The sequence below is a fragment of the Puntigrus tetrazona genome, chromosome 3 (assembly GCF_018831695.1).
Source record: "Puntigrus tetrazona isolate hp1 chromosome 3, ASM1883169v1, whole genome shotgun sequence".
NCBI lineage: Eukaryota > Metazoa > Chordata > Actinopteri > Cypriniformes > Cyprinidae > Puntigrus > Puntigrus tetrazona.
Window position 1 is genome coordinate 6,334,680 of NC_056701.1, and position 26,496 is coordinate 6,361,175.

At 38.3% G+C, this 26,496-nt stretch overlaps 2 protein-coding genes across 8 annotated transcripts in view; one reads left to right on the top strand and one right to left on the bottom strand.

Annotated features, from left to right (window-relative positions):
- The window catches only part of LOC122333921 (sialoadhesin-like), a 10,528-nt gene extending 5,806 nt beyond the window's left edge, over nucleotides 1–4,722 (top strand). Inside the window, exons 4-7 of the mRNA XM_043231787.1 lie at nucleotides 2,816–2,902; nucleotides 3,039–3,311; nucleotides 3,384–3,518; nucleotides 4,700–4,722. Coding sequence (XP_043087722.1) covers nucleotides 2,816–2,902; nucleotides 3,039–3,311; nucleotides 3,384–3,518; nucleotides 4,700–4,722 — 518 coding nt within the window. The remainder of the gene's footprint in view (nucleotides 1–2,815; nucleotides 2,903–3,038; nucleotides 3,312–3,383; nucleotides 3,519–4,699) is intronic.
- Nucleotides 4,723–10,361: 5,639 nt separating this feature from the next.
- The window catches only part of LOC122341427 (Fc receptor-like protein 5), a 29,000-nt gene continuing 12,865 nt past the window's right edge, over nucleotides 10,362–26,496 (bottom strand). Inside the window, exons 5-23 of one of the 7 annotated variants that reach the window (XM_043234778.1) lie at nucleotides 26,180–26,350; nucleotides 25,826–26,095; nucleotides 25,293–25,529; nucleotides 20,580–20,849; nucleotides 20,317–20,505; nucleotides 19,231–19,401; nucleotides 18,865–19,146; nucleotides 18,347–18,613; nucleotides 15,035–15,307; nucleotides 14,813–14,944; nucleotides 13,936–14,106; nucleotides 13,570–13,851; nucleotides 12,460–12,702; nucleotides 11,858–12,100; nucleotides 11,655–11,762; nucleotides 11,178–11,273; nucleotides 10,925–11,011; nucleotides 10,751–10,807; nucleotides 10,362–10,652 (exon numbers count right to left, since the gene is read on the bottom strand). In XM_043234778.1, the coding sequence (XP_043090713.1) occupies nucleotides 10,767–10,807; nucleotides 10,925–11,011; nucleotides 11,178–11,273; nucleotides 11,655–11,762; nucleotides 11,858–12,100; nucleotides 12,460–12,702; nucleotides 13,570–13,851; nucleotides 13,936–14,106; nucleotides 14,813–14,944; nucleotides 15,035–15,307; nucleotides 18,347–18,613; nucleotides 18,865–19,146; nucleotides 19,231–19,401; nucleotides 20,317–20,505; nucleotides 20,580–20,849; nucleotides 25,293–25,529; nucleotides 25,826–26,095; nucleotides 26,180–26,350 (3,533 nt within the window). In that variant the 3' untranslated portion in view covers nucleotides 10,362–10,652; nucleotides 10,751–10,766. Of the gene's footprint in view, nucleotides 10,653–10,750; nucleotides 10,808–10,924; nucleotides 11,012–11,177; nucleotides 11,274–11,654; nucleotides 11,763–11,857; nucleotides 12,101–12,459; nucleotides 12,703–13,569; nucleotides 13,852–13,935; nucleotides 14,107–14,812; nucleotides 14,945–15,034; nucleotides 15,308–18,346; nucleotides 18,614–18,864; nucleotides 19,147–19,230; nucleotides 19,402–20,316; nucleotides 20,506–20,579; nucleotides 20,850–25,292; nucleotides 25,554–25,825; nucleotides 26,096–26,179; nucleotides 26,351–26,496 lie in introns of all 7 variants that reach the window. The other 6 variants (XM_043234777.1, XM_043234780.1, XM_043234779.1 and 3 more) reach the window with 6 other exon arrangements.

Consider the following 26,496-nt stretch of genomic DNA (forward strand, 5'->3'; position numbering starts at 1 on the left):
ACGCTCCCGGGTGTACCGGCCTTCAGTTCCCTCACGCGGCGTCACGCTGTGAAAGTGGCGTCCGCGGTGAGTGTTGAAGATGTTTGTTTGTCTATCGGTGAGGTTGTTGGTTATGATAATATTGTTTCAGCTTCTAAGATGAATAACGCAACTGTTGTGTTTCTGAAAACTGTTGACAAAGCAAATGAAGTTGTGGAAAACGGAATCACTGTTGATAGTTTATTTATTTCAGTTCTTCCTTTATCAATGCCATCTAAAAAAGTGACGCTTTCTAATGTTCCTCCATTCATTAGTGATGAAATATTAATTAAATCTCTCGCTCGTTATGGTAAAATAGTGTCACAGATAAAGAAGATCTCGATGGGTTCCGTATCTCCGTTATTAAAACATGTTGTGTCTTTCAGACGTTTTGTCTACATGATTCTTAATGATGATAATGATTTAGATCTCACTCTTAAGTTTCGTGTCGATGATTTTGATTACACTGTTTTTGCTACGACCGGTAAATTTAAATGTTTCCGTTGTGGTGGTGTTGGCCATTTCGTCCGCGACTGTCCCGAAAAGAGGAGTTCGGATGAGAGTAACGCGCCTGTCGCGGAGGACCGGCCTGTGGAGGACAGGCCCGCGGAGGACCGGGGCGTGCCGTGTTCGTTCGCGGGCGATCGGCCTCCGGAGGTGCGGGGTGAACCGGAGACAGTCGCGGAGGATTCGGCGAACTCATCGAGGCCTGATTCGAGCGCTGTGGAGCAGCCCGCGTTATCTGTTACAGATCAAAATACGGAGACTATCGGTACCGAAAAGCAAGAGGGAGAGAATGTAAGTGACAATTTTTCAATAATGTCGAATGTTTGTGAGGACGATGGCATTGATATGGAGGTTGAACAAACAGTGTTTAAAGTCCCGGTTAAAAGAAGGAAGAATGATGACACTGGAGAAAGTAAAAACTCAAAGAAAGCTGCTGTTGAAATTCTTGAAGATACAGACAGTGACGATGAATCTGATTCATCTTCGGTTTCTTTATCACAGTTTGACTGTGATACTCGTTGTTATGAAGTAGATGATATTAAACATTTTCTTAAATCAACTAAAAATAGAAGAGGAGTGAAAGTGAATGAATATTTCCCAGATCTAAAACAGTTTGTGGAGAAGTCAAAATGTTTAATTTCTGAAGGCTGCTTTACTAATAAGGAAGTTTATAGATTAAAGAAACTGGTGAATAAGATAAATGTTGAGTTATGTAAAGAAAGTGAAGAGAAGAGTTGAACTGGTATCGGTTTCATGGGTTGGTTTTTCTTTTTTAATCTTTTATTTCTGATGGGTGAAGTCTCTGTAGCATCATTGAATGTTAATGGTGCACGAGACATCAGAAAAAGAGCTGCATTATATGAAGTTCTCACCCAGAAAAGAATTGATGTTGTTTTACTACAAGAAACACACAGTGATGAAAATAATGCTGTTGACTGGGCTAAAGAATGGGATGGTTTTACTGTTTTAAGTCACAACACCTCCCTCAGTGGAGGTGTCGCAGTTTTATTTTCAAAGAACTTTGCTCCTATTTCTTATGATGTTGATGAAGTGATAAAAGGAAGACTTTTAAAGGTTCGAGCTCTATTTGAAACCTCTGTTTTAGTTTTTATTTGTGTTTATGCTCCAACCTCTCTCTCTCTCCTTCTCTCTCCTCTCTCTCTCTCTCTCTCCTTCTCTCTCCTTCTCTCCTCTCTCTCTCTCTCTCTCTCTCTCTCTCTCTCTCTCTCTCTCTCTCTCTCTCTCTCTCTCTCTCTCTCTCTCTCTCTCTCTCTCTCTCTCTCTCTCTCTCTCTCTCTCTCTCTCTCTCTCTCTCTCTCTCTCTCTCTCTCTCTCTCTCTCTCTCTCTCTCTCTCTCTCTCTCTCTCTCTCTCTCTCCTCTCTCTCTCTCTCTCTCTCTCTCTCTCTCTCTCTCTCTCTCTCTCTCTCTCTCTCTCTCTCTCTCTCTCTCTCTCTCTCTCTCTCTCTCTCTCTCTCTCTCTCTCTCTCTCTCTCTCTCTCTCTCTCTCTCTCTCTCTCTCTCTCTCTCTCTCTCCTTCTCTCTCTCCTCTCTCTCTCTCTCCTCTCTCTCTCTCTCTCTCTCTCTCTCTCTCTCTCTCTCTCTCTCTCTCTCTCTCTCTCTCTCTCTCTCTCTCTCTCATTGTAAACATGAAATGCAAATGGAGTCACATCACTAAAAGTGAGCTACACACTTTAATACAGAACCTTTAAAATACATGAAGCTGTTTATAATGCCAGCAGGCCTCTGGTACAATGTGTTTTGTGTCTAATGCTGTGATGGTGAAGTTACACTGTTATACTTTGATATCTAAACTATGACCTACACCTCCCTCACAAAAAAAAAAAAAAAAAAAAAAAAAAATTGTTTTTTCTTCATGACAGTATTGGTTAGTCTCCATCACTGAATACTTTACGTTCTAGGCATGTGTAGACTTGATTATTTTGACAGCACCACATGTTGGTCAGAAATCACTTTACTTTAGAAATGAACTTTACAACTATACTGCTGTATCTTTTATAATATGTTCAGTGACTGATCTGTGACTGCTGGTGTAACGTGTGTTAAGCTTTGAGTTATTAATCTAAAGATTGTTGATTTGAAGCCTGACTTAAACTTACACCTCTGTGGTCCTTAACTCTTTGCATTGTCTCGAGTGAACTTTGGCATTGTTCAGCTCCATAATTGCTGCTAGCTGCTATATTTCTTCCATTTTCTTCGAAATTAAAATGCACTAATTATTCACTAATGAGAGGATGAAATCTGCTTATAACATTCACCTTATATTGACAGATATTCCCACACCAACTCTGACTGTGCTGCCACAGAATTATGAACGTTACACACATTACAGTGAACCAGTAACACTGACAATATATGGCAAGTATTTTTGTTTTGATAAGACACTGAACAAGTGACTATAGCAGTTGTAAAAAACAACACTTCAGTTCAACACAGTAACTTTATTGTTAAATACATCACATTATTTTAATTGTGAATTGTTGTCATTTTACAGAAAGTTCAAAACCCAAAGTGAGCATTAAACCTGATCAACATGTATTCAGAAGAGAGACAGTCACTCTCAGATGTGACATTGATGCTGAAGGAGTCACTATCTGGAAGTACAGCTGGTATAAAGACGGTTCAGTCAGTGTTTTCAGTGAAGGACAGGAACACACATTCAGGTCTGTTACTGAGTCTGATGAGGGTAAATACTCCTGTTATGGAGCAGAGAGAGAAGGATCACGAACATCAATCATCAGTGATGAAGTGACACTGACAGTATCAGGTGAGTTATCATCTCTTCATTTAAACACACAGAAGTTTAACATGTTATTAATGAGTGATTTCTCTATTTCAGATAAAGCCCAGACAGTTTTACGTGTTTCTCCTCAGAAGTGGTTGACTGAAGGAGATCCAGTGACTCTGATCTGTGAGGTTAAAGGTTCATCTACAGGCTGGACATTCAGCTGGTTTACTCAAACTACTGCATCAGGTACAATATAATGTGCTTCACGTGGTCTTCATTAGCTTGTTATACTTAAGTCATATGTATTAGTTAAAGCTGCATCTGGCCGCATTCTTTAGCATCTGTGACCAGCTGTGGTTAAAACACAAAATTGCACATTGTCCTATGGAGCTATTATTAATTAATATATTAATCAAGTGTTATATCTACAGATTCTGGCATGGACTTCCTTGCATGCTTAATTGCACATTCTCCTCAGTTTGAGTTTGTTAGTTTTTTTGGACAGTTTTACCAGCAGTGAGGGTGTATAATATATTACTAGGACAGATTTCATACAAAAACACTATTTATTGTAGCAACAAGCTACACAGCCATTCTTCAGTGGCCATATATACTATGCTGTAGCCCAGTGGTTTTCGACCTGTGGGCCGCGGCCCCCCAGTGGGCCGCAACGGTATTGCAGGGGGGGCCGCCAGTTATTATCAATAGAAATAATAATATTGCTAATGTACGTAAAAATGTGTAGTAATAATTAAATATCATAATTAATTAAATAACAAAAAATAATAATAAACTGTTACTATGCGTTTACCCGTTTATTCAATAAAGACAGTTAAAAGTCATGCTTCTGAGTACTCAGTTACTAACCCGACACAAATAACAGGTTCATTTAAATTTTTTTGCAGTGGGCCGCGGAAACATATGTGTTTGGTTGTGTGGGCTGTGAGTTAAAAAAGGTTGGGAACCACTGCTGTAGCCAGATTATCTGTTCTGTGCACAAACATGAAAAACACAAATCTGACCAAACAGCTCACACTTTAAATCAATATTGATGGCCATACTGAAGTGTGATTGAAAAGATTCAAGTAACTGCACACTGACCAAATGTATGTAATGGAGGGACACATGGTCCATGATCCATATCAAATATACAACCTCAATATATTGAATATGTCGACTGGTTTAATTGAACATGAATAACAATTCAACAATATCCAATGAACAACCAGGCTAGAATTTTCCAGTCCATGGACCGGCGTGTAGTGGATGCTATGGTTATATATGTATACACACACACACACACACACACACACACACACACACACACACACACACACACACACACACACACACACACACACACACTGTTATGAACCTAGTATGGTTCATAATTTTGGCTGGTTGTATGTATTTCTTTTGTTTTGCAGGATGTGACGTCATTATTAGCTGAAGCGTTAGAGCTTCTTCCGGCAGATTTAAACAGCTCCCTTCAGTTGCGAGCGGCTCGTCATCCTACTCTGTTTTGTTTTGTCTTATCCTAATTTTTCCTTATTTAAATATTTCTTTTTGAACGTTATCCAACGTGTTGACTCCTTCTTTGTCGCGGCTTGCGAGTCGTGACAAATGGGGGCTCTTCCTTTAAATTTTGAAGATCCGGTTGATGTAATTGGAAAGCGCTTTGTTGGTTTTCTTTCGGTAATGTTTACTAACCGAAAGTAAAATCGGAACGTGATTGTGTAGCGCTGTTGTTTGAGGTGTTTTAAACATCATTTTGAGTGAGTTACACGTTGGATTTTGCGTATTTTAAGACAAGAGGCGGTTAATTGATGATTTCCGCGATTGGGCTTTCTCTATACGGAAACGGGGGAAGTGATTTTTACAAATCCTAGAGCTGTTGTCTCGGGGGCACATCCGGGTACGAGTGAGTCGCCATCGTGCTGGTTGCTTCTCTTGTTCCAGCGGGGAGTTGGTGCCTAAATACCCCTCACCAGTAACCACATGAAGATTAGGGGCGAGTTAGTTAGGGAGTTTTCTCATAAGATATGGAAAGGGAACTACTTATTCCCCGTGCTGAGATTTGTAAAACACACGTTTTATTTTTTTGTAACAGGCAAAAATGTCTGATATAGTCTATGATTTTGTTAGCTCTCAATGATTAAAAATTGCGGATCATTATTCAATTGAAATTGCAGACCGGAGAGTAAAGGACAGTACGGTTAGAGAAACTCTTAAAACGAAGCTGATAGAACGGCGTATATTGATGGAAACGTTGGCTGCTGCTGATCAAAATAAAAGTCGGACTAACACTTTAACTTTTGAGCAACAGGAAAGATTACTGATGTTACAGATTAAACAAGAGCGTGTGAAATTGGAAGTGGAGCGTGAAAAGACAAGAAATGAACAAACCAATATTGAGCTACAGAAATATCGTTTACACATAATAAGGGAAGGTGGATTTAATAGTGGACTCTTTTCATGGTACTTCTCAAATTTGATACTGCTGGTAATTTGCGTTTAGTTCCTAAATTTAATGAACGAGATCCTGATACGTTCTTTATATTGTTTGAACGGATAGCAGAGGCTAGACTTTGGCCTAGTAAAGAGTGTACGCTGCTTTTACAATGCGTGCTGACCGGCAAAGCTCAGGAAGTCTATTCTGCGCTGTCACTCTTGGACTGTGAAGACTATGATGCTATTTTAAAAGCGTACGAGTTAGTACCGGAAGCGTATCGACAGAAATTTAGAACGATGTCCAGAGGAGTTAATGAGGCTCGTGTGGAGTTTGCTAGGGAGCTCACCGTTGCTTTTAACCGCTGGTGCATGGCATCTGAAATAACCGCATTTGAAGACTTAACTAACTTGATTGTGCTTGAACGGTTTAAAAACTCTGTTCCTGCTCGTATTGCGACATATATAAATGAGCAGAAAGCTGCGGAATTAGCTGATGATTATGTTCTGACGTTTAAAAGTAGTTTTGAGGAAGTGGGTACCACATGGTACTGACTTTGCAGGAGACGCTGTTATACAAGTGGTAGTGCCAGAGAAGTATCGATCACTTGTGTTGAAAGTTTCTCATGATGAACTTGCAGGTCACCTAGGGGTTAAAAAGACCTATGACAGAATTCTTCGTCATTGTTTTTTGGCCAAAACTAAAAAAAGATGTGTCCAAGTATATCAAGACATGTCATACTTGTCAATTAACAGGCAAGCCAAATCAGATGATTAAACCTGCCCCTTTCTTTCCGATTCCAGCTATCAGTTTACCATTTGAATGGGAGGTATGTCAAGAAAGTACTGGTTTTAGTCCCAATGACTTGGTGTTTGGACATACTGTTCGGGGTCCCCTGTCTGTACTTCATGATAACTGGACTGAGAGTACACCTCTTATTGCTTCCCCAGATAGAAGGAAGTCCACACAGTTGTGCCACATTAACTTGTTGAAGCCCTATTATGGCCGTTGTCACAAAGTCTTGGGAGGCCAAGACTGTGGTCCAACCTATATTATTAGTTGAAAGTGCTTCATCTGTTCTGCTGGAGGAGGAAATTGATTTTTGTTTCCAGAAGATGCAGTATTGTTGGGTCGTCTTAAAAATTCACTCTTAAACTTGGAGTCTTTAAAGTCTCTTTCTCAGAGACTTTGCATAATTTGCATAAAATGTTGGTCCATTTGCCAGAGTGCTGACTTGAAGAGTTATGTCTCTCTATTTGGTGATGTGCCTTCACGTATGCACTGGTTGGAGCACGATATTGACGTTTGCCCATCCGGCAACATTTCTATTGGGTCTCCCCAAAGTAACTTCTTCATCTTAAAGGTGAAGTTAAGTATATGCTGGATAACAACATGGCCTCTCCCTGCTTACTTGTAAGTAAGTCTGATGGAACGTATCGTTTTTGCACTGATTATCGGAAAACAAATAAAGTGGCCAAACCAGACTCTTTTCCTCTTCCTCGCATTGAGGATTGTGTTGACCAAGTTGGGTCGGCAACCTTTTGTTAGTAAATTTGATTTGCTCATAGGTTACTGGCAGGTTCCTTTTGACCCAGAGAGCTCAAGAAATTTCAAATTGTTACAGGCTGATGATACCGCCCAGTTAGTTATTTTTCTAAGAAGTTTTCCTCGTATCAGATAAATTATTCTGTGGTGGAGGCGGCGGCATTAGCTTTAATTTGGGCTCTGCAAAATTATGAGGTGTATGTTGGTTCCGTGTCTGAGCCGTTGGTTGTGTATACCGACCACAACCCACTCACTTATTTACACTCTCTGAGGTGCCCAAATCAATGATTGACTCGCTTCTACAAATTGCTTCTACAGTGCCCGTAGTTGCTGAGGGCCTACGGGAGTACAACAAAGCGGTGGGTTTTCTCCAATGAGTGGGAGTTATTGGGCAAGAGCTAGGTGGGTTTCTTAATTGGACACTCTCTTTTTTTATTTTATGGGGGAGGGTGTTATGAACCCAGTATGGTTCATACTTTTGGCTGATTGTATGTATTTCTTTTGTTTTGCAGGATGTGACGTCATTATTAACTGAAGTGTTGCACCTGTGTTAGAGCTTCTTCCGGCAGATTTAAACAGCTCCCTTCAGTTGCGAGCGGCTCGTCATCCTACTCTGTTGTTTTGTTTTGTTTTGTCCTATCCTAATTTTTCCTTATTTAAATAATATATTTTTTTTAACGTTATCCAACTCCTTTGTCGCGGCTTCCGACAATAAAAATAAAATAAAAAATACTTTATAAAAGTAAATATAACCATTTGAAAATCTGAAAAATCTACAGAGCATTGAAGCATTAAGAGTCATGATTAAAGAATGCACTAAAAAATATAACGCTGAATACAACTTGTGGTCCTGTGGTTGTGAAGCAGGATACATAATCATAGATGCACTATTTTTACAACTATAAAGAAGAAAATATATGAAATGCCAAACAATTCCTGCCAGGTAAAATTTCTGCCCCAAATGTTTTCTTGTTGAATTTTTGTCTCACTCAAAATCCAAGGATTCTGGTTCATGTAGAATCTAACAACCATTACATGCAGCATTTGAAGTTCAGCACGACTGTCACTAGCAGATATGAACAAACTACCAGAACTGAGTGTGTGAAGGACAGAGATCTGAGATCCTGAATGAGACACTGAAGGAAAGAAACACAAGGAACCCTTTTTTTTTTGTTATTGATTGATAATTATTTCTAATAATTAGACTAGTAGCACAGATAAAATTTTATATTACTAGCTTTTGTTTAATCAAACCATTTCATGCATTGATTGCAAACTGCCACTGAAATGAATATTGAAAGAGACTCACAGAGTACAGTGATATTAACAGGATGACTGTTCTCTCCAGATTCAGACTGACACCAGTACACTCCAGTGTCTGATATGATAGTGGATCTGATTGTACATGAAGATCCTGTCTGTGATCCCCACACTGATGATGAACAATCTTCTAGATGTCCACTATCTGTGTATCTTCTCACTGTCCATCTATCAGAGTTACTCTGGTCCTCACAGCTCAGAGAGAGAGAGACCGATGTGAAGTGTTGAGTTCTGTTGGGACTGATGATCAGAGAGACTGGAGGAGAAACACCTGAGAAGACAATCAATTCTTCACAAACATACTTAGAGTATGTTTTAATTGTACATCAACCTCTGAAAAGATCAAGAACAATGTGGTTCTTCCTGGTGTTTGAACTCACCAGTGACCCATAGTGGTTGTGTGTTGCTGAAGGTTGTGCTGCTGTCTGAGAGTAACTTATAATGATCACTGCCTAAAAATTATGAAAATGTTCAGTTATCACTTCAATGATATATTTCTATCAATTACCATAATCAATATATTCAGGAATATATTAGATATGGATCATGGACCATGTGGCCCTCCATTACATATTTTGGCCAGTATGCAGTTGCATGCATCTTCTTTTCAAAATAGGTTTTCTTGCTTTACCACGCTTCACTATGGCCATCAGTATTGATTTAAAATTTGAGCTTGACCCTGAGAGCATCGCTAGTGCTAATGCTAACGCTAACTGATTAAATGTAACAGAGGTTTGAACGAGTTCTGTCACTCTTAACGATTTTACAGACAGCGTGCACACACCGAAAAAAGCATGTTTTACTACAGTTATTACTACTATATCACTATACTATCATATTTAGTCCATGATTATTTGTTCTGTGCATCTTTGTCCACTACGTATCTTATTAAACATTAGAGAGATGCATTTTTTCATAAAAATACATACACTCACCTTGCAACAAATGCCTCTCACGAAGCGAGAAATTTCCTGACCCCGCTTCTGCTTCAATTTCATTGATTGAATCTGAACCAATCATTTTCCTTTCTGCCCTCAGAACATGCTTGAGTAATTAAGACTCCCATCTACACTTAATACAATCAAATGTTCTTGCTTTTCAGCTTTCAGAGGCTGATGCAAGTTGTCCTTGGAGATGCGCCCAATTGTGATTGTGCCTGTCTTGATGATATTGTGGTCTATACTATGTCATAGGAGAACCACATTAAAACTTTGGAGATGGTTTTCGAGAGACTGGAATATGCTTTTCTTACTCCAGTGAAAGCTAAATTTGAGGCCATTCTGAACTTCTCCACACCCTGTAACAAACAAAGCTTCATAGATTTCTTTTGAAAGAGCTTTCGAAGTAGAAAAATATCTCTGAACTGATTCCGCTTTACTTTAACCTCCAATTTAAGCTGCAGGTGGATGCTAGCACCTTTGGTGCTGGAGCAGTCCTGATTCAGAAGATTTTTTTTTTCGTCTATGACAACTGCATTTTCTGTGGAATTTTTTTTGAAACCCTCCTTAACAACATGCCTTTTTATAAAGGCTTTGTAGTTATAGGTCTCTATAGTTTTGCAGCAGGACACATCGTCTTCCAGGCTGAATGTTGCATTTTGTGTTGATTGGAACTTCAACAATACTGATAATTTTTATTCAGTATTATTAAGATGTACATACATAGTGAAGACGTAATTATAAATGTAAAAAATGACAAATTATTGCGTTTATTGCTGTGAACAAATTTTTGAGCATAGAAAAACATATATTCAAATAGAAAAACACATTTTCATATTCATTGCATACTTTTATTTAAAAAAAAAAAAGAATATTGCAAATCTCAGTTTAAAAATACAAATAAATGTTTTATTATTGGTAAAAAGATGACAAAGTCAGATGTCAGATGATGGCCTGTATATATACGGATTCCATGACTAATATTAAGTACTGGTGAAGTGCTGTGCTCAGTATCTTAAAGATTACAGAGGAATTACAGATCACTGATTATTATTATTAATAATTATTAATTACAGATCTCCACGTCTTCAGCTTGAAATATCAAATCACTAGATCCAGTAACAGCACCTGAAAATACATAATCAAATATTTGCATACTTTTTCATTAGTACATTTTCATTTGCTGTTCCTTTCCTTTACTTATTTTTTAATGTTGTTTTTCTCACCTTGTTGTTCTTCCAACTACAGTCTAAAAATAATGTCTGAACTCTCGTCGGTTTTGCCTAGAAGATGCCAAGAGTAGAAAAAAATTTATTAAAAGCCAAATAATATTATGTAAATTGTACCCTAGAGGTCTTTGATGTACATTTCTGTTATGATTGTTTTTATGATTGGCTTACCTTTGTATCTTTTGCTTTTTTTCTGGTTCTTCATAGACTTCAGTTCAAACTCAGCATAGGTGAGTTCAGTAGGTACATTTACACTTTCTACAATGAAAAATAAAAGGCAAAAGACACTTATTTTAAAAAAGTTACTAAAAATAATTGAACTTTTAGAACAAATTATATATATATGAGCATGGTTGACCACCTGTAGTGGGCTTGGGCTTTAATCTCATATTGTAAAGCTTCATGGGTAAAAAGTCAGACTGACCGGACTGAAGTGTTTTGTATGTGCCTCCACTCTGGTTGAGCTCCGATTTCTGACTGCTGTTCTTCTGTTGACTGACACTAGAGGGAGACCATCCACCTAATTAAACATAAAATGTTCATGCAAACATTCTCAGAAAAATGCAGTGCAAAAAAAACAACAACTGACTTTTAATTTCCTTTATGCATAGATTGAAAGAAAAATACCATAGTGTTATTGATCTGAACATCTAAATCTTCACCACAGGATGTCTGATCAAATACCTTGTAAGCCTTACCACCCAAACCAAACTGATTTGGATGTAGCCAGGGCTTGACATTAACACCCCAATGGGTACCAGAGTCACTCCCACTAGCCACTAGCCACTAGCCACTAACCTTAATATCAATGCTGGAAGATTAGTTAAGACCAGGTAACCAGCTTAGGCAGAGATAGTTTCTGCAAATATGTCACTGAATTTTAATATGAAAGAAGATGAACCTTTGTTGTTTCTGTAGTGCCACAGCAGGACCAAGAGGACAATGAACAAAAATGTCACAGTCAGTCCTGCAATCACTTCACTTCCCATGGGATTGGTAATGTCAAAGGCTGTTAAAGATAAGAATCATACATTCCACGTTTACAAATTTGCTGTAAATGATACAAGAACATTTCATGTTTTTTTTGTTTATCTACAGCTTCACCTCTGACTGAGATCCAGCTCTTGGGTGACTCTCCTCTCTCTGGGTGTTTGCAGTAGTAGAAACCCTCATGTGACTTTGAGACATTAGAGATGATCATCTCTGTAGTTTGACTCTGGATGAGTGATCCATCTTTATAGAAATCAGCTCTGAGGTTTGGTGGGGTTGAAGGTTGATATAAACAGCGTAGAGTCAGAGAATCTCCTTCAGTCACAGGATGAACAGGACTCTCCAGAATCACACCAGCTACAGAAACAGAGGGAACATGCTGATTGCGAATAGTAAAAAGTATAATGTAAAAGTGTAATGTAGTTAATTGAAGCAAGTAAACAATCAAAAATCAATTATTACTTTTTCTAACAAAATTACAAATTTAAATGTTGCTGATCTCACTGATCCAAATGATTTTCAGTGTGTTTCTACAGTAAGTTGTTGCTTGGTCATAACTAAGTTGTTGCCTGCTGGCTGTAGTTAAAAAGACCCCAAACCAACCTCCTCCATTCTTTGAAGGCAAACTGCCATTGAAATTAATACAGAAACAGACTCACAATGTACAGTGATATTAACAGGACAAAAAAAGAGAAAAGAGTTTAATTGACTCTGACCTCTGACTGAGATCCAGCTCTTGGGTGACTCTCCTCTCTCTGGGTGTTTGCAGTAGTAGAAACCCTCATGTGACTTTGAGACATTAGAGATGATCATCTCTGTAGTTTGACTCTGGATGAGTGATCCTTCTTTATAGAAGTCAGCTCTGAGGTCTGGTTGGCTTATATATGGATATAAACAGCGTAGAGTCAGAGAATCTCCTTCAGTCAGAGGATGAACAGGACTCTCCAGAATCACACCAGCTACAGAAACAGACAACATGAACTGTAAATACTAAAAATATATGGTAAAATAAAAAAACAGTATTCTCACAAAATCACATGTTTAATACATTTTGTGTTTTTACATAAAGGGCCGGTTTCATAGAAAGTGCCAGTGGTTAAGAGTGTTTATAGCTGCGTGGGTCATCATAAATACATACATCTGACTACATGAATAAAGTTAAGTGAAACATGTTAAAAAATCTGTCATTCCATTGTCTAAATATCTCACAATGCTAGGATGTGTGTTTAATATTTTATAATATGTAACTGCAAGACATAAAAGTAACGTTAGTGCGAGTGCTAATGCTGCGTTCACAACATATCGTAATTAATGTATTTTCGAAATAACAACATGCAACGTTTTAATTAGAGCTGTTCAAGTCCTCAGACTCAGAACTATTATTTTGTATTGCAACGCTATCAACAACTAAACAGAGCCTGTAGTTGTCTGGTGGTACGGTGGTCACATGGTACAAGGCATAGCTCTCAGAAAGCTCCCAGTTCACAAGTTGAAATGTAATAAATTGTTTAACTGCACTCGCAAGTAAATCTCAATCTTAAACATAAATGTTGCTTTCTTATAAACACAATAATTTACATACATGCTGCTAACATATTATTGTAGCACAGTTTGCGCTGTTTATAGTCTTTCTCCTCATTTAACTTTAGCAACTTGTCAGGGCACTCTCGTCAGAACCTCTCCATGCCGCCAAAACACCCTAAAGTTTTGTTGGTTGCTTACTTAGTTTTAACTAGTTATTTTAATGATCGCTAATTAATTTAACTGTATGTAATGATTCATGCACTTTTCCGATTGTAAGCTTCCTGAAACAAACAAAGACTCACTGTGTACAGTGATATTAATAGGCTGGTAGTTTTCTCCAGATTCAGACTGACACCAGTACACTCCAGTGTCTGATGTGCTGCTGGAGATGATTGTACATATAGATCCTTTTTGTAATCCCCAAACCGATGATGAACAATCTTCCAGTTGCTCGTTGTCTGTGTATCTTTTCACTCTCCATCTATCAGAGTTACTCTGGTCCTCACAGCTCAGAGAGAGAGAGACAGATGTGAAGTGTTGAGTTCTGTTTGGACTGATGATCAGAGAGACTGGAGGAGAAACACCTGAGAAGACAATAACAGCTTTAAAGTTTCAAATTTGAGCATGAATACAGTATTTAATTACATTTAAATTACATTTGAACTTACTAGTGACCCATAGTGGTTGTGTGTTGCTGAAGGTTGTGTTATAGGCTGGTTTTCCTCTCTCTGCTCTACACACATAAACTCCTGTGTGTTTTAGAGCAGCAGAACTGACAGTGTAGTTTCCTCCAGCTCCTCTGCTGCTGTCTGAGAGCAGCTTATAATAGTCATTGATGTCTGTAAAATAATTTTTAGATTTCATCTTAAGGAGCTATGGTGTAACATGCAATAAACCAATCAGAGTTTCATCTTCTATTCCCTTTATGCCATGGCAGATCACTATTTACACGGTGGAATTTGTTGTTGATAAAGCTAAATGCTAAATGAAGAAATCCTCTTATGTGTGAAGTAAAAAAGCAAAACAGATCATCTATGAAATAAGTAGGCTAATTCTGATACACACAGTGACTGTTCATCAGTACATTTTTATATTTATGTAGCCTACACAATAATATTCTTTTACACTGTAATCCTTTAGTTTCTAATATTTGGCATGTGTGCTGCTTTGCATCCCTGTGTGTAATAAGCAAAGTCAACATGCGCTGTGGACCCGCCCGGATGCACATTTTCTACTAATGCACTCTTTAAATAACCAAAAATACTGCACCATTGACTTTAGACCCTGTTTGAGTTGGTCTATGGTGTAGTCTATTTTCAGTTCCGTAAAATTGCATCGTGACACCAATGTGCCTGAACACATCTCTTTTTTAGACCAGCATGTCATGGGTCTCATGGGCGCACAAATGAGTGCAAATGCCTTTGCTAGTTAAACGACATGGTGCTGGATGGAAAAATTATAACAGTCAGACTGAAACTAGTAAACAGACTTGTATGTGTCTTGTGCCGCATTGTGCCGGGTGTCTGATAGGGCCCTATATCTCACCTGATGAAGTAGTTTGAGTGTACCAGCTGAATGTCCAGCCTGTAGAGGAACTGTTAACCTCACAGATCAGAGTCACTGGATCTCCTTCAGACAACCACTTCTGTGGAGAAACACTTAAAACTGCTCTGAGCACTGAAATTAAGAAATTTCATTAATAAATGTACGTATGTCATAAGGAGTCATAACATATGTGTGTTTACATGAAGAAATAATCAAACTCACCCACTACTCTCAGTGTAACTGCATCACTTTGTTGTGATCTGCGTGATCCTCCTCTCTCTGCTCCATAGCAGAAGTATTTACCTGCGTCAGACTCAGTAACAGAACTGAATGTGTGTTCCTGTAGTTCACTGAAAACACCGTCTGAACCATCTTTATACCAGCTGTACTGCCAGATAGTGACTTCTCCACCGTCAATGTCACATCTGAGTGTGACTGTCTCTCCTCTGAATACATGTTGATCAGGTTTAATGCTCACTTTGGGTTTTGGTGTTTCTGTACAATGGCAACAAAAAAAAAGAGCATGCTGTTTTTACAATTTTATTGAAAAACATGCTACACTCTTATAAAATAAAAGGTACTGCAAAAGGTTCTTTGTGGCAAAAGAAAGTTATTAAAAGGTAAGAAGGAAATGGTTCTTTAAAGAATGTATGACTGAATGATTCTTTGTGGAACCAAAAATGGTTCTTCTAAGGCATCGCTGTAAAAAAAAAAAACTTTTAAGCACCTTTATTTTTAAAAGAGTATATATCAGGTGAGACTGAAGTATTGTTCTTGTCCTTTAGCTGGTAAATATTGTGCATTTTTATTTCACAGACAATGTAAAAAATATAGCTGTTGGAAATGCAGAGTAAATAGTAAAAACTTTTTTTAAATTATTAAAATAAAAACATCATAACTGTAACCAAGAGCCAGAGACAATCGGATCCATGTGCTAGCTCTTTATTGAGCATGGTCAAACAGGCAGAAGATCAATGGTAGCATCAAGGGTATCGGAGACAAAGGCAGAATCATGAACAGTACCAGGCAGGGGTCGAGACAGGCAGTGAGTAGTCAGTAAGTCCAGGCAACGGTTCAGCAGGCAGGCGTCAAACAAACAGAGAATCAGTAAACAGTCCAAGGTAAACACGGGAAATCTACAGTATGATATAAACACTCAGAATTACCAACCAGGGCAAGGATAAGACTTTGCAATGACTGAGAGTCTGACCACAGCTTATATAGCCAGTGTAACACCTGGGCAGGTAATCAGTCCAAGGTATGGGGAATGATGGGAAATCTAATTCTGGACGGTTAGTACTCAGGACAGGGTTCACCTCCAGTGGCCATATACACATGTGTATATGAATGGATGAAAAAATGCTGCAGTTGCTGACGTAACTTGAGATAAGGGAACATGTGTTGCGTTGATGGGGACAACTCCTGATCCATTATGTTTGGACACCAGAATGTGTTATTCTGGTTGTGGTTTGGTAAATGAGAAATGCACCTGTAAAACTTTAGTGACACTTATCTAACTTTGTGTTTGGACTATGCAAATAAGTTCCACAGAAGAAAAGAAGGGTGGGCCAAACCATGTCCCCAGATCTGATGAAAACATCCAATAACTGCATGGAAATGGAAAAGTGCTGGATTGCAATGTCCTCCTCATTGGGAAGGGATGGTGGTACCCTTACAAAAAACACTCCTTGTGTTGAGTCTCTGGAGTATCCAGTGAGACACTAACAGGGCATTCAACAAGTTCTGATACAGTTACTACTGGCAGTTGATATAAATAATTACAATAAATTATGATTGATTACAATTATTTACATACATTTCCTTTTTGAGCTGATTTTGCTACAGTGAAGTCAGAAAACAAGCAAGGGTCAAACAATAGCAAACATGTATGTCATGGGCAAGACACAGAATTTTCCTAGCGCAAGTGTGGGTCTTCGTTTGGTGAACAGTGTTCAACAGGGTTAGGTGAAGAGAGACAATCCAAGTACACAGCAACAATTCAATCAGTGGCAAACATATCCAAAGCAGAGTCGGCAGAGCAGAAAACCAGAGCCTGGGTGGAACTGGTGGGGCAGAGAGCCAGGGCTGAGCCAACAGGGCAGAAGTCAACAGGGACGGAACAGGAGCTTACCAGGGTGGAGCAAAAGGAAAAGGAGCCCCTAGGGTGGAACAGACAGAACAGGAGCAGATGGAACTGGAGGTTCTACAGTGGCAGCATGAGGATTCAAGGAGAGTTCAGAAATGGTTCCTTTATCCATGACATAACAGGCCTAAGGTGCATAGCTGGGTGCCATCACCATGCAAGGAGCCGAAGCGAGTGCCTTGGCCCGCGGAAGGTTCTGTAGTATGTGCTGCCACCTCTGGATGAGCTGCAGTAAGCACAAAAGCCCCAGGAACACGACACAGAGAGGGACTGCAGCATCAGCCACCACCTCTGGTGACATCATAGCTGTCTCTAAAGTTTTAATGGTGGTTAACTGGACTCACAAAGATCAAATGTGACTTGACTGGACTCGTGAAGATTAACTGCATTTTGACCTGACTCTAGAATATCAGCTGTGACAGGGTGAGGCTCTGGCAGATCATACAAGATATACACTGCCTCTGATGTGGCAGCCACAAACATGGGTAAGACACAGAATTTTCCTGGGGCTAGCGTGGATTTTCGATCGGTGAACAGTATCCAACAGGGTGAGGTGAAGAGAGATAATCCATCTATACAGAAATGATCAGGGGCAAACAGAGTCTGAACGGCAATACGAAAGGGTAATTTGAAGTACACAGGCAAGAATAATCATTCAGAGAAACTGACAAGGTAGACCATAAACTTCTTAGCTATCCTTAGAGAGTGATATATGCTTAAGCCCATGGCTCATAGTAATGATTCAGGTGTTACTACATCCTTCTGAAGAAACTAGTAGTATTACTAGAAACTAGTTATTTGGATCCGTATTCTAAAGTGAAGATCAAGGTAACCCACTAGTAATGATTTAAATGTGAATTACACCTGAATAAGTACTGTTCAGTACCTTACAAAACACACAAAAGCACAATGATTCCAGTCATTACTAGTGAATTACAATAATCTTTACTTTGGAATTAATTATACTAATTATGAACCAGTATACTGCAATTCTTAGAAGTTGTTGGGGAGACATGAAAAAAGAATAGCTACTGATTAGCTGATAGTGAACTACCACGTTTGATTAATTACCACATTAATCAGAGTTTCCTCAGAGTTTCTTGTTAGTTAGTAGTAGTTACTAGAGTGCTAATATTGCATTGCTAGTGTGTTTTTGTGTAGTTTTTCTTTAATGATGCATTCTAAAGTGTTACCAGAATTAGTTTTGTAGAAGATGATGTTAAACTGTTTGTATTTTGTCTGTGAAGAGTTTCATATTTATATTTGGAATTGATTGTTATAATTGCCTGTTATTCATGAAGTCAAATGTAATAATAAATATTTGTGCAACAACAACTAAAACATTCTTCAAAATATATCCTTTTGTAAAAAAAAGAAAAATGTTTTATTACCTCTGACTGAGATCCAGCTCTTGGGTGACTCTCCTTTCTCTGGGTGTTTGCAGTAGTAGAAACCCTCATGTGACTTTGAGACATTAGAGATGATCATCTCTGTAGTTTGACTCTGGATGAGTGATCCATCTTTATAGAAATCAGCTCTGAAGTTTGGTGGGGTTGAAGGTTGATATAAACAGTGTAGAGTCAGAGAATCTCCTTCAGTCACAGGATGAAAAGGACTCTCCAAAATCACACCAGCTCCAGAAACAGAGGGAACATGAGCTGATTGCAAATAATAATAAGTATAAATGTAATATATTTGATTAAAGCAAGTAAACAATCAAAAATTAGCTATTTAATGTTGCTGATCCCACTGGTCCAAATGATTTTCAGTGTGTTTCTACAGTAAGTTGTTGCTTGGTCATAACTAAGTTGTTGCCTGCTGGCTGTAGTTAAAAAGACCCCAAACCAACCACCTCCATTCTTTGAAGGCAAACTGCCATTGAAATTAATAACTACAGAAACAGACTCACAATGCACAGTGATATTAACAGGATACATGTTCTCTCCATCTTTAAAATGACACCAGTACACTCCAGTGTCAAGTGTGTTGGTGGAGTTGATTGTACATGTAAATTCTTGTGATTCTGAGTATGATGATTCACAATCTTCCAGTCCCAAAATATCTGTGTATCTGCTCACTTTCCATTTTTTAGAGTTACTCTGGTCCTCACAGCTCAGAGAGAGAGAGACAGATGTTAAGTGTTGAGTTCCGTTGGGACTGATGATCAGGTTGGTGATTGGAGAAGAATGATCTAAGAAAGAAATTGCATCTTAGATATGAGCATTACTGAAATTCCCATTATTAAAGATTAACTAACTGTTCTGTTTAAACTCACCAGAGACCCATATCAACTGTTTGTTGCTGTAATCTGTGCTATAGGCCGGTTTTCCTCTTGTTGCTCTGCAAACATAAACTCCTGTGTGTTTTAGAGCAGCAGAATTGACAGTGTAGTTTCCTCCAGCTCCTCTGCTGCTGTCTGAGAGTAACTTATAGATATATCCGTAGTCTGTATATAGTGACAATGCAGTTGTAAGTTAAATATGTCAGTTATATATCTTTAGTAGGCAATATAAGAATTTTGAATACATTGTATTACACAGTGTACAAATAATGGGAAAAAAATTTATTGTGTTAATACGAATGGATTTTCTATATTTATTTTTTTACAGCTATTATTTTTTACTATTATTTGGAATTTACATTTTGTTTAAGGTTATGTTAATGGAAACGTCCATAAAATTAGTGGATAATGTCTGGGCAGAAAATTTCTTCTATGTATGTTTGTATTTATTTAGTTAGTTAGCCTAAAAGCAAAGGCTGCAAATTAGCCATGTTTATTTCCCTACTTCCCTGACGTGAGGAGATGTGCGGTATCCACAGTGGTGCCAGTGCACTCACCGTACACCAGCTACAGAGAGATAGAGCCAATCAAGTGGATGGGGATTACTGGGAGGCAATGATTGATGAGGGGAAGTTGAGGGAATTTAGCCAGGACACTAGGGGTATACACCAAATCTTTACAATGCATGTCATGGGATTTTTATTGTCCACAGAGAACCAGGACCTTGGTTTAACATCTCATCTGAAAAATGGTGCCCTTTGACAGTATAGTTTCCCCATCACTATATTGGGACATTAGAACCCACACAGCTCACAGGGTGAGTACCCCAATCTGGCCTCACCAACATCTTTACCAACAACAACCTAGTTTTCCTAGAAGGTCCCCCATCCAGGTATTGACCAGGCTCAGCCCTGCTTAGCTTCCATGGGCAACCAGTTTTGGGCTGCAGGGTCAGCCGTTTTGTTTAATTACAGTATACCAACACTGAAATAGCACACTACAGCTTTTAAAAATGTAAGTAATACAATGCATTTGAACAGTTCATTTACAGCTTAAAACATAAAGTACATTATAGTTTACCTGGTGCATAAAAATAATTGTACTGGCTGATTGTGTATTCTGTAGAGTACCAGCTTAATGCCCAGTCTGTAATGTACCAGCTGAATGTCCAGCCTGTAGAGTAGCTATTAACCTCACAAATCAGAGTCACTGGATCTCCTTCATTCAACCAATTCTGTGGAGAAACACTTAAAACTGCCTTGGGACTATCTGAAATACAGGAATCACTCATTAGTAACACATTAAATGTGTGTGTGTGTTTATAAAGAGAGGATCATACTCACCTGATACTGTCAGTGTAACTTCATCACTGACGTTTGATGTTTGTGTTCCTTCAGTGTCTCTTCCATAACAGGAGTATTTACCTGCATCAGACATTCTGACAAACCAGAATGTGTGTTCCTGATCATTAAAAACACTGATTGAACCATCTTTATACCAGCTGTACTTCCAGCTAGTGACTCCTTTAGCATCAATGTCACATCTGAGTGTGACTGTCTCTTCTCTGAATACATGTTGGTCAGGTTTAATGGTCACAATGGCTTTTGGTCTTTCTGTACAACAACAATTCACAATGAAAATCATGTGATAAACTAAATAAAGTAATGAATAAATAATAAATAAATAAAATAAGCTGTAAGTGTTGTATGTTTGCTGCCTACTGCAGAAAATCAAATGTATACTCTTAAACTGTACGAAATTATCTAGAAGAAAGTTATTGAAAGAAAAGTTTGCATATTTATAGCTTTGTCTTGTGGCTAATATTTACAAAATTTGGTGCTCCAAGTCATTTTCGCACAATGAATGAACATGGCCATTTTCACGATACGCAATTCAGATTTGGCTGCTGGCAGATTTTTTTTGTTTGTTTGTTTTGCAATCACAGTACAGAATGTGTTTAAACCTCCACCAAAGATGTTAATAGGCCTTTCTGGAGTTATACATTTTAATCAGACATAACACCGCTTTTGCTAGAGAAAATTTCCCAATGGGAATTGGTGCAATTAAGAATTAAGAGCAAGCTTTGTTTGTGGTTCGTCATTCAGCTATGTAGCGTCTGGTTAAGATCTAGATGCTCGTTTGGACGTTGTCTTAAAGGACCCTTTTAGCCTTTTAACATTTGCAGATAAATTACAGACCTGGACCTCATATCAACATCTTTGTGAGTGTTTAATTGCCCATGGTTCCCCGATTATGACAGAGATGCTAAACATATTTGCTCTCTAGTCCCTACATCAAAGCTCCAAAAACATTCCTACGAAGAGTAACAAACCCTATGCCTTCCACCTATATATTCATGGAGACGTGGTCTGGCCACACGATAGCCTTTATTTTAAGCCTTGATTAAACAGTTAAGAATATATCTCATATATGTTTGTGTTGTAAGTGTGTCCCTTTATCACATTAGCCTAGTTACAACTCTTTATTTGCTTTAGTTAGATTCTATATGCCTATATTCATGTCTAGGAGGGTATCTCTACTTTGATATCTTCTTGAGGGTTCTTTCTTGGTATCAAAATGATCCTCTTGTTATCCCTCAAATGAGGATTTGTGCATCATACCATTTTTACTGTGTTTTGGAATAAAGTTGCTCCAACTCTCCAGACCAGTAATAAAGATGCCAATGGGCCATAAAGCAAACAAAGAAACTTTCTCCCGCTCAAAATCCATGCCTCTGATTGGCCATTCCACTCAAACTGTGGGTGTGTCAGACTATTCGACTATTCGATGCTCAAAATCTTCCTTTCTTTAAGATGGATACTCTACAGACTCAACTTTTGAGTCCAACCTTCTGGTAGTTACCTTCAAATAACTCATCTCACTGTGGACTTTCCTAACTTCAAGAGTAACCAGAGGAAAACCTCCAGCTCACACCTAAAGAAATCATGAAGAATTTCTTGTCTACCACATCAGGATTCTTTTCCTGTAACAAAAACTAATGCAAGTAACTTTTTTTTAACTAGTTGGATGCGTGTTTAAGTTTGAGCCCCTTTTAAGGTGAATTTTGATTCGTTGATGATTCTCAATAGGTTGTAGTTAATTGATGTGAAATACTGCCATTCTTCTCTTTCTCTCTCTCTCTTTCTTCCTTACTTTCCTGTATCCTATGTATATGTGTTTTGTTAATGTGTTGTATGTTATCTATAGCTTTGTGTAAATCTGTTATATTCACAATTAATTGTCTCTGGGAGCTGTTCACAATTTGAAGTCACTGAATGTTGACCCTTGCTGCATCCTAAATTGCTGTTAATTCTAAAATCTAATTTAAATATTTATTATTAATTATACCTAGCTATAATTAATTATAAATATTCCCCCTTTTGAGCTAATTTGTTACAGCTATGTCTGGGCAAAGACTTGTAACAGAAGAATAAATGAAAGGCATTTACTGTACTTATTAATGCTCACCAGCTTTGAATGATTATTAGATTGTCATTATAGCATTTTATCTTAGTTTTATGTGCAAAATTTTGTGTTAAGTGTGACTGCACCTTTAGTGTGATCTTTCAGTTATAGCATTCCCTATAAGTTACTTGATGTTGAAGAGACTTGCTCCATTCGTATATATAAAATCTAGCAAACAGCTCTACAAATATCTGCTAGAGAGGCCCCATTTGCTTATGCAGCCAAGCCCCTTATAGAGTGAGCCCTAACTCCCAATGGGCAAGGTAGGTTCTCCACACTCTTGACAGAAGTGAACGCAATCAGGAGGGCTTTCTTCATAGAGAAAGCACTGAGTTCAACTGACTAAACAGGCTCAAACAAATCTCCCATGTAAGGCCTGTAAGACCACAGTGAGATCAAAAAAAGTGATTCTGGTACTGGAGAGCTGTGGTTGACTAAGGAAAAAATAGATTCTTCCATTCTGATGGAGAACATACTGCCCTTCCTTTCCAACATAATAACGACCCCAAACACACTGCCAAGATGTGATGATGAAGCTGAACGTAAGGGTGATGAGTCTCCAGACCTAAACCCTGTGCACATGTGGGGCATCCTCATAGAGAAGATGAAGAAGCAGCATGTGTCTAACATCCAGGAGCTCTTGGAGGAATGGAGGAAGATGCCAACAATAACCTGTGCAGCTCAATGCCATTAAGGCAGTGCTAAATAACAATGGTGCCCATAAAAAATATTGCCATTTTGGACATAATTTTAACATGTTTACAGCTTTCACAGTTTGTCCTGTTAGGAGGAGCAGGACACACAGCAACAGAAAAGCATTTCTATTGACTGTGGTGTGGAGTGGTGTGACTGTGGTTTTATGGCAAAAGACAGCATTGCACAGTGAACCATAAACACAGCGCTATGTTAATGTGCAGAATTTGAATCTCTTTCATAGACTTATCATGTGAGTAATGCTTGAGCTCATTATAAACTATGCGTGAGCAGTATGTGAGTTCAAACGATCCTTATACTGTGACACTCACTGTATGAGTAATGTGTAAGCTTATTATGAACTCAAACCATCCTCATACTGTGACTGTCACCATGTGAGTAATGCGTGAACTCATTGTAAGTTCAAACAATACTCATACTGTGACTGATCTTCATACAGTGATCTTCACCATGTGATTAATGTGTGAGCTCATTATAAATTTTGAGCAGGTTGCAAGGAGGGAGTTTAAATATCTTTCACTGGGGATGAGATCATGTGCTGAGTTGGAATTTGGTTATTGTCATTATTGAAAACAATTGCTGCTTAAAGAGGAAAACTTTCCACAAGCTGATATGATTCATGAAAAGTCTGTAATATAGTTTCTCAATAGTAGTGTAAAAAACACTCATTTTAACCTGTCAAAAACTGCTCTTTTCGTGTACTTCCCCTTAAAATCTTCAAAAGCTCTGCTTTCAGAGACACTCTCAGAGGATGTTTCAATGACTACTGCTATAGTCATTATTACATTAAACAACAAAACACCTCAATTGCTTAGGAGTCATGCTTGTTTCTGCATTTCAGACTCGGGGCAGGTTCGAGGTAAGACCGTACACATAATATACATTGACGCCTCGTGACATGCTGGAACATAATCTAGCATTCTACCATTTATAATATTATGTCATCATAACTAACGTTACTTATGTCTAATGTTATTATAGCAGGAATTGGTTACTCTCTCTCATTGTCTCTTGCTGTTTTTTTTTCTTTGCATTTTGAAGGTTTTCCAGTAATACAGGCTTGAGGAGGCAATGGGAAGTTGCTATAAGACGGGAGGGTTTTGTTGTGAGTTGTCAAAGATCTGTAGTGAGCACTTCAAACCTAATAATTTTGACAGGAGGGGTTCATTAATTTATACATTTATCAATATGGCATAGCCTACCATATGTCTTTGTTAAAGAGCATAATACAAAGTTTTTAACATGAAAGTACATGTTTTTCAATTTGTGACAGGGTCCTGAATCATAACTAAATCTCTGCCGTTTGTAACAAACCAAACCGTGTAAAAAATCTGGAAGAAATTCAGGAAGTTATGATTATTGTAGTTGGGGATACACCTTCCTTGGTAGAAGTAAATGCAGGAGGGGCGCATTTGGGGACCCATCCAAGATGGTGGCCGTGCTGATATCTCAGCTCCAATAGGCAGTCTACGTATATTAAGACACCAGTCCAGTAGGGGCACCTGACTATGTGATGTCACATGGCCAGATGGCTCAATTTTCCTAACAGTATGTTTTTACTGTCACTTTCTGTATTCAGTTTCACATCCTTGCTGAATAAATGGTGTTCTTTTTTCTTCAAAGAATTCTAAAATGATCACAGTTATAAAGTACTGAGCAGCACAAATGTTTACAACACTGATAATAAATCAGCATATTAGAATTATTTGAAGGATCATGCAACAACTTAAACACCCTTGATTGGCCATTGAATTCACAAGTGAATAGAAAACCTTTGAAACATTTCAACTGAGGGGGCTGAGTTGTGCAAAAACAGCTGAAACATTCTTTCAAATATCATTGTGAAAAAAAGAGAAAAGAGTTTAATTGACTCTTACCTCTGACTGAGATCCAGCTCTTGGGTGACTCTCCTCTCTCTGGGTGTTTGCAGTAGTAGAAACCCTCATGTGACTTTGAGACATTAGAGATGATCATCTCTGTAGTTTGACTCTGGATGAGTGATCCATCTTTAAAGAAATCAGCTCTTGTTGGGGTTGAATGTTCATACAAACAGTGCAGAGTCAGAGTGTCTCCTTCATTCACAGGATGAACAGGACTCTCCAGAATCACACCAGCTACAGAAACAGAGGGAACATGAGCTGATTGCAAATAGTAAAAAGTATAAGTGTAATGTAGTTAAAGCAAGTAAACAATCAAAAATCCATTATTACTTTTTCTAAGAAAATTAGCTATTTAATGTTGCTGATCCCACTGGTCCAAATGATTTTCAGTGTGTTGCTACAGTAAGTTGTTGCTTGGTCATAACTAAGTTGCTGCCTGCTGGCTGTAGTTAAAAAGACCCCAAACCAACCTCCTTCATTCTTTGAAGGCAAACTGCCATTGAAATTAATAACTACGGAAACAGACTCACAATGCACAGTGATATTAACAGGATACATGTTCTCTCCATATTTAAAATGACACCAGTACACTCCAGTGTCAAGTGTGTTGGTGGAGTTGATTGTACATGTAAATTCTTGTGATTCTGAGTATGATGATGCACAATATTCCAGTCCCCGCCCATCTGTGTATCTTCTCACTCTCCGTCTATCAGAGTTGCAGCTCAGAGAGAGAGAGACAGATGTGAAGTGTTGAGTTCTGTTGGGACTGATGATCAGGTTGGTGATTGGAGAATAGTAATCTAAGTAAGAAATTACATATTAAATATGAGCATTATTATGAATAGATGAACTAATTATTCTGTAAATGTTCTATTTAAACTCACCAGAGACCCATATCAACTGTTTGTTGCTGTAATCTGTGCTATAGGCTGGTTTTCCTCTTTTTGCTCTGCAAACATAAACTCCTGTGTGTTTTAGAACAGCAGAACTGACAGTATAGTTTCCTCCAGCTCCTCTGCTGCTGTCTGAGAGTAACTTATAGCCATATCTGTTGGCTGAATAAAGTGACAATGTAGTTGTCAGTTAAATATACATATCTGACCTTAAGTAGGTATATACAGCTGTCTGGTCTCATGACCCGGGTGAAAGAAGTTGTGGCCGAATGTGAGTTTACACACTGTGTCAAACATTGGCCAGCAAT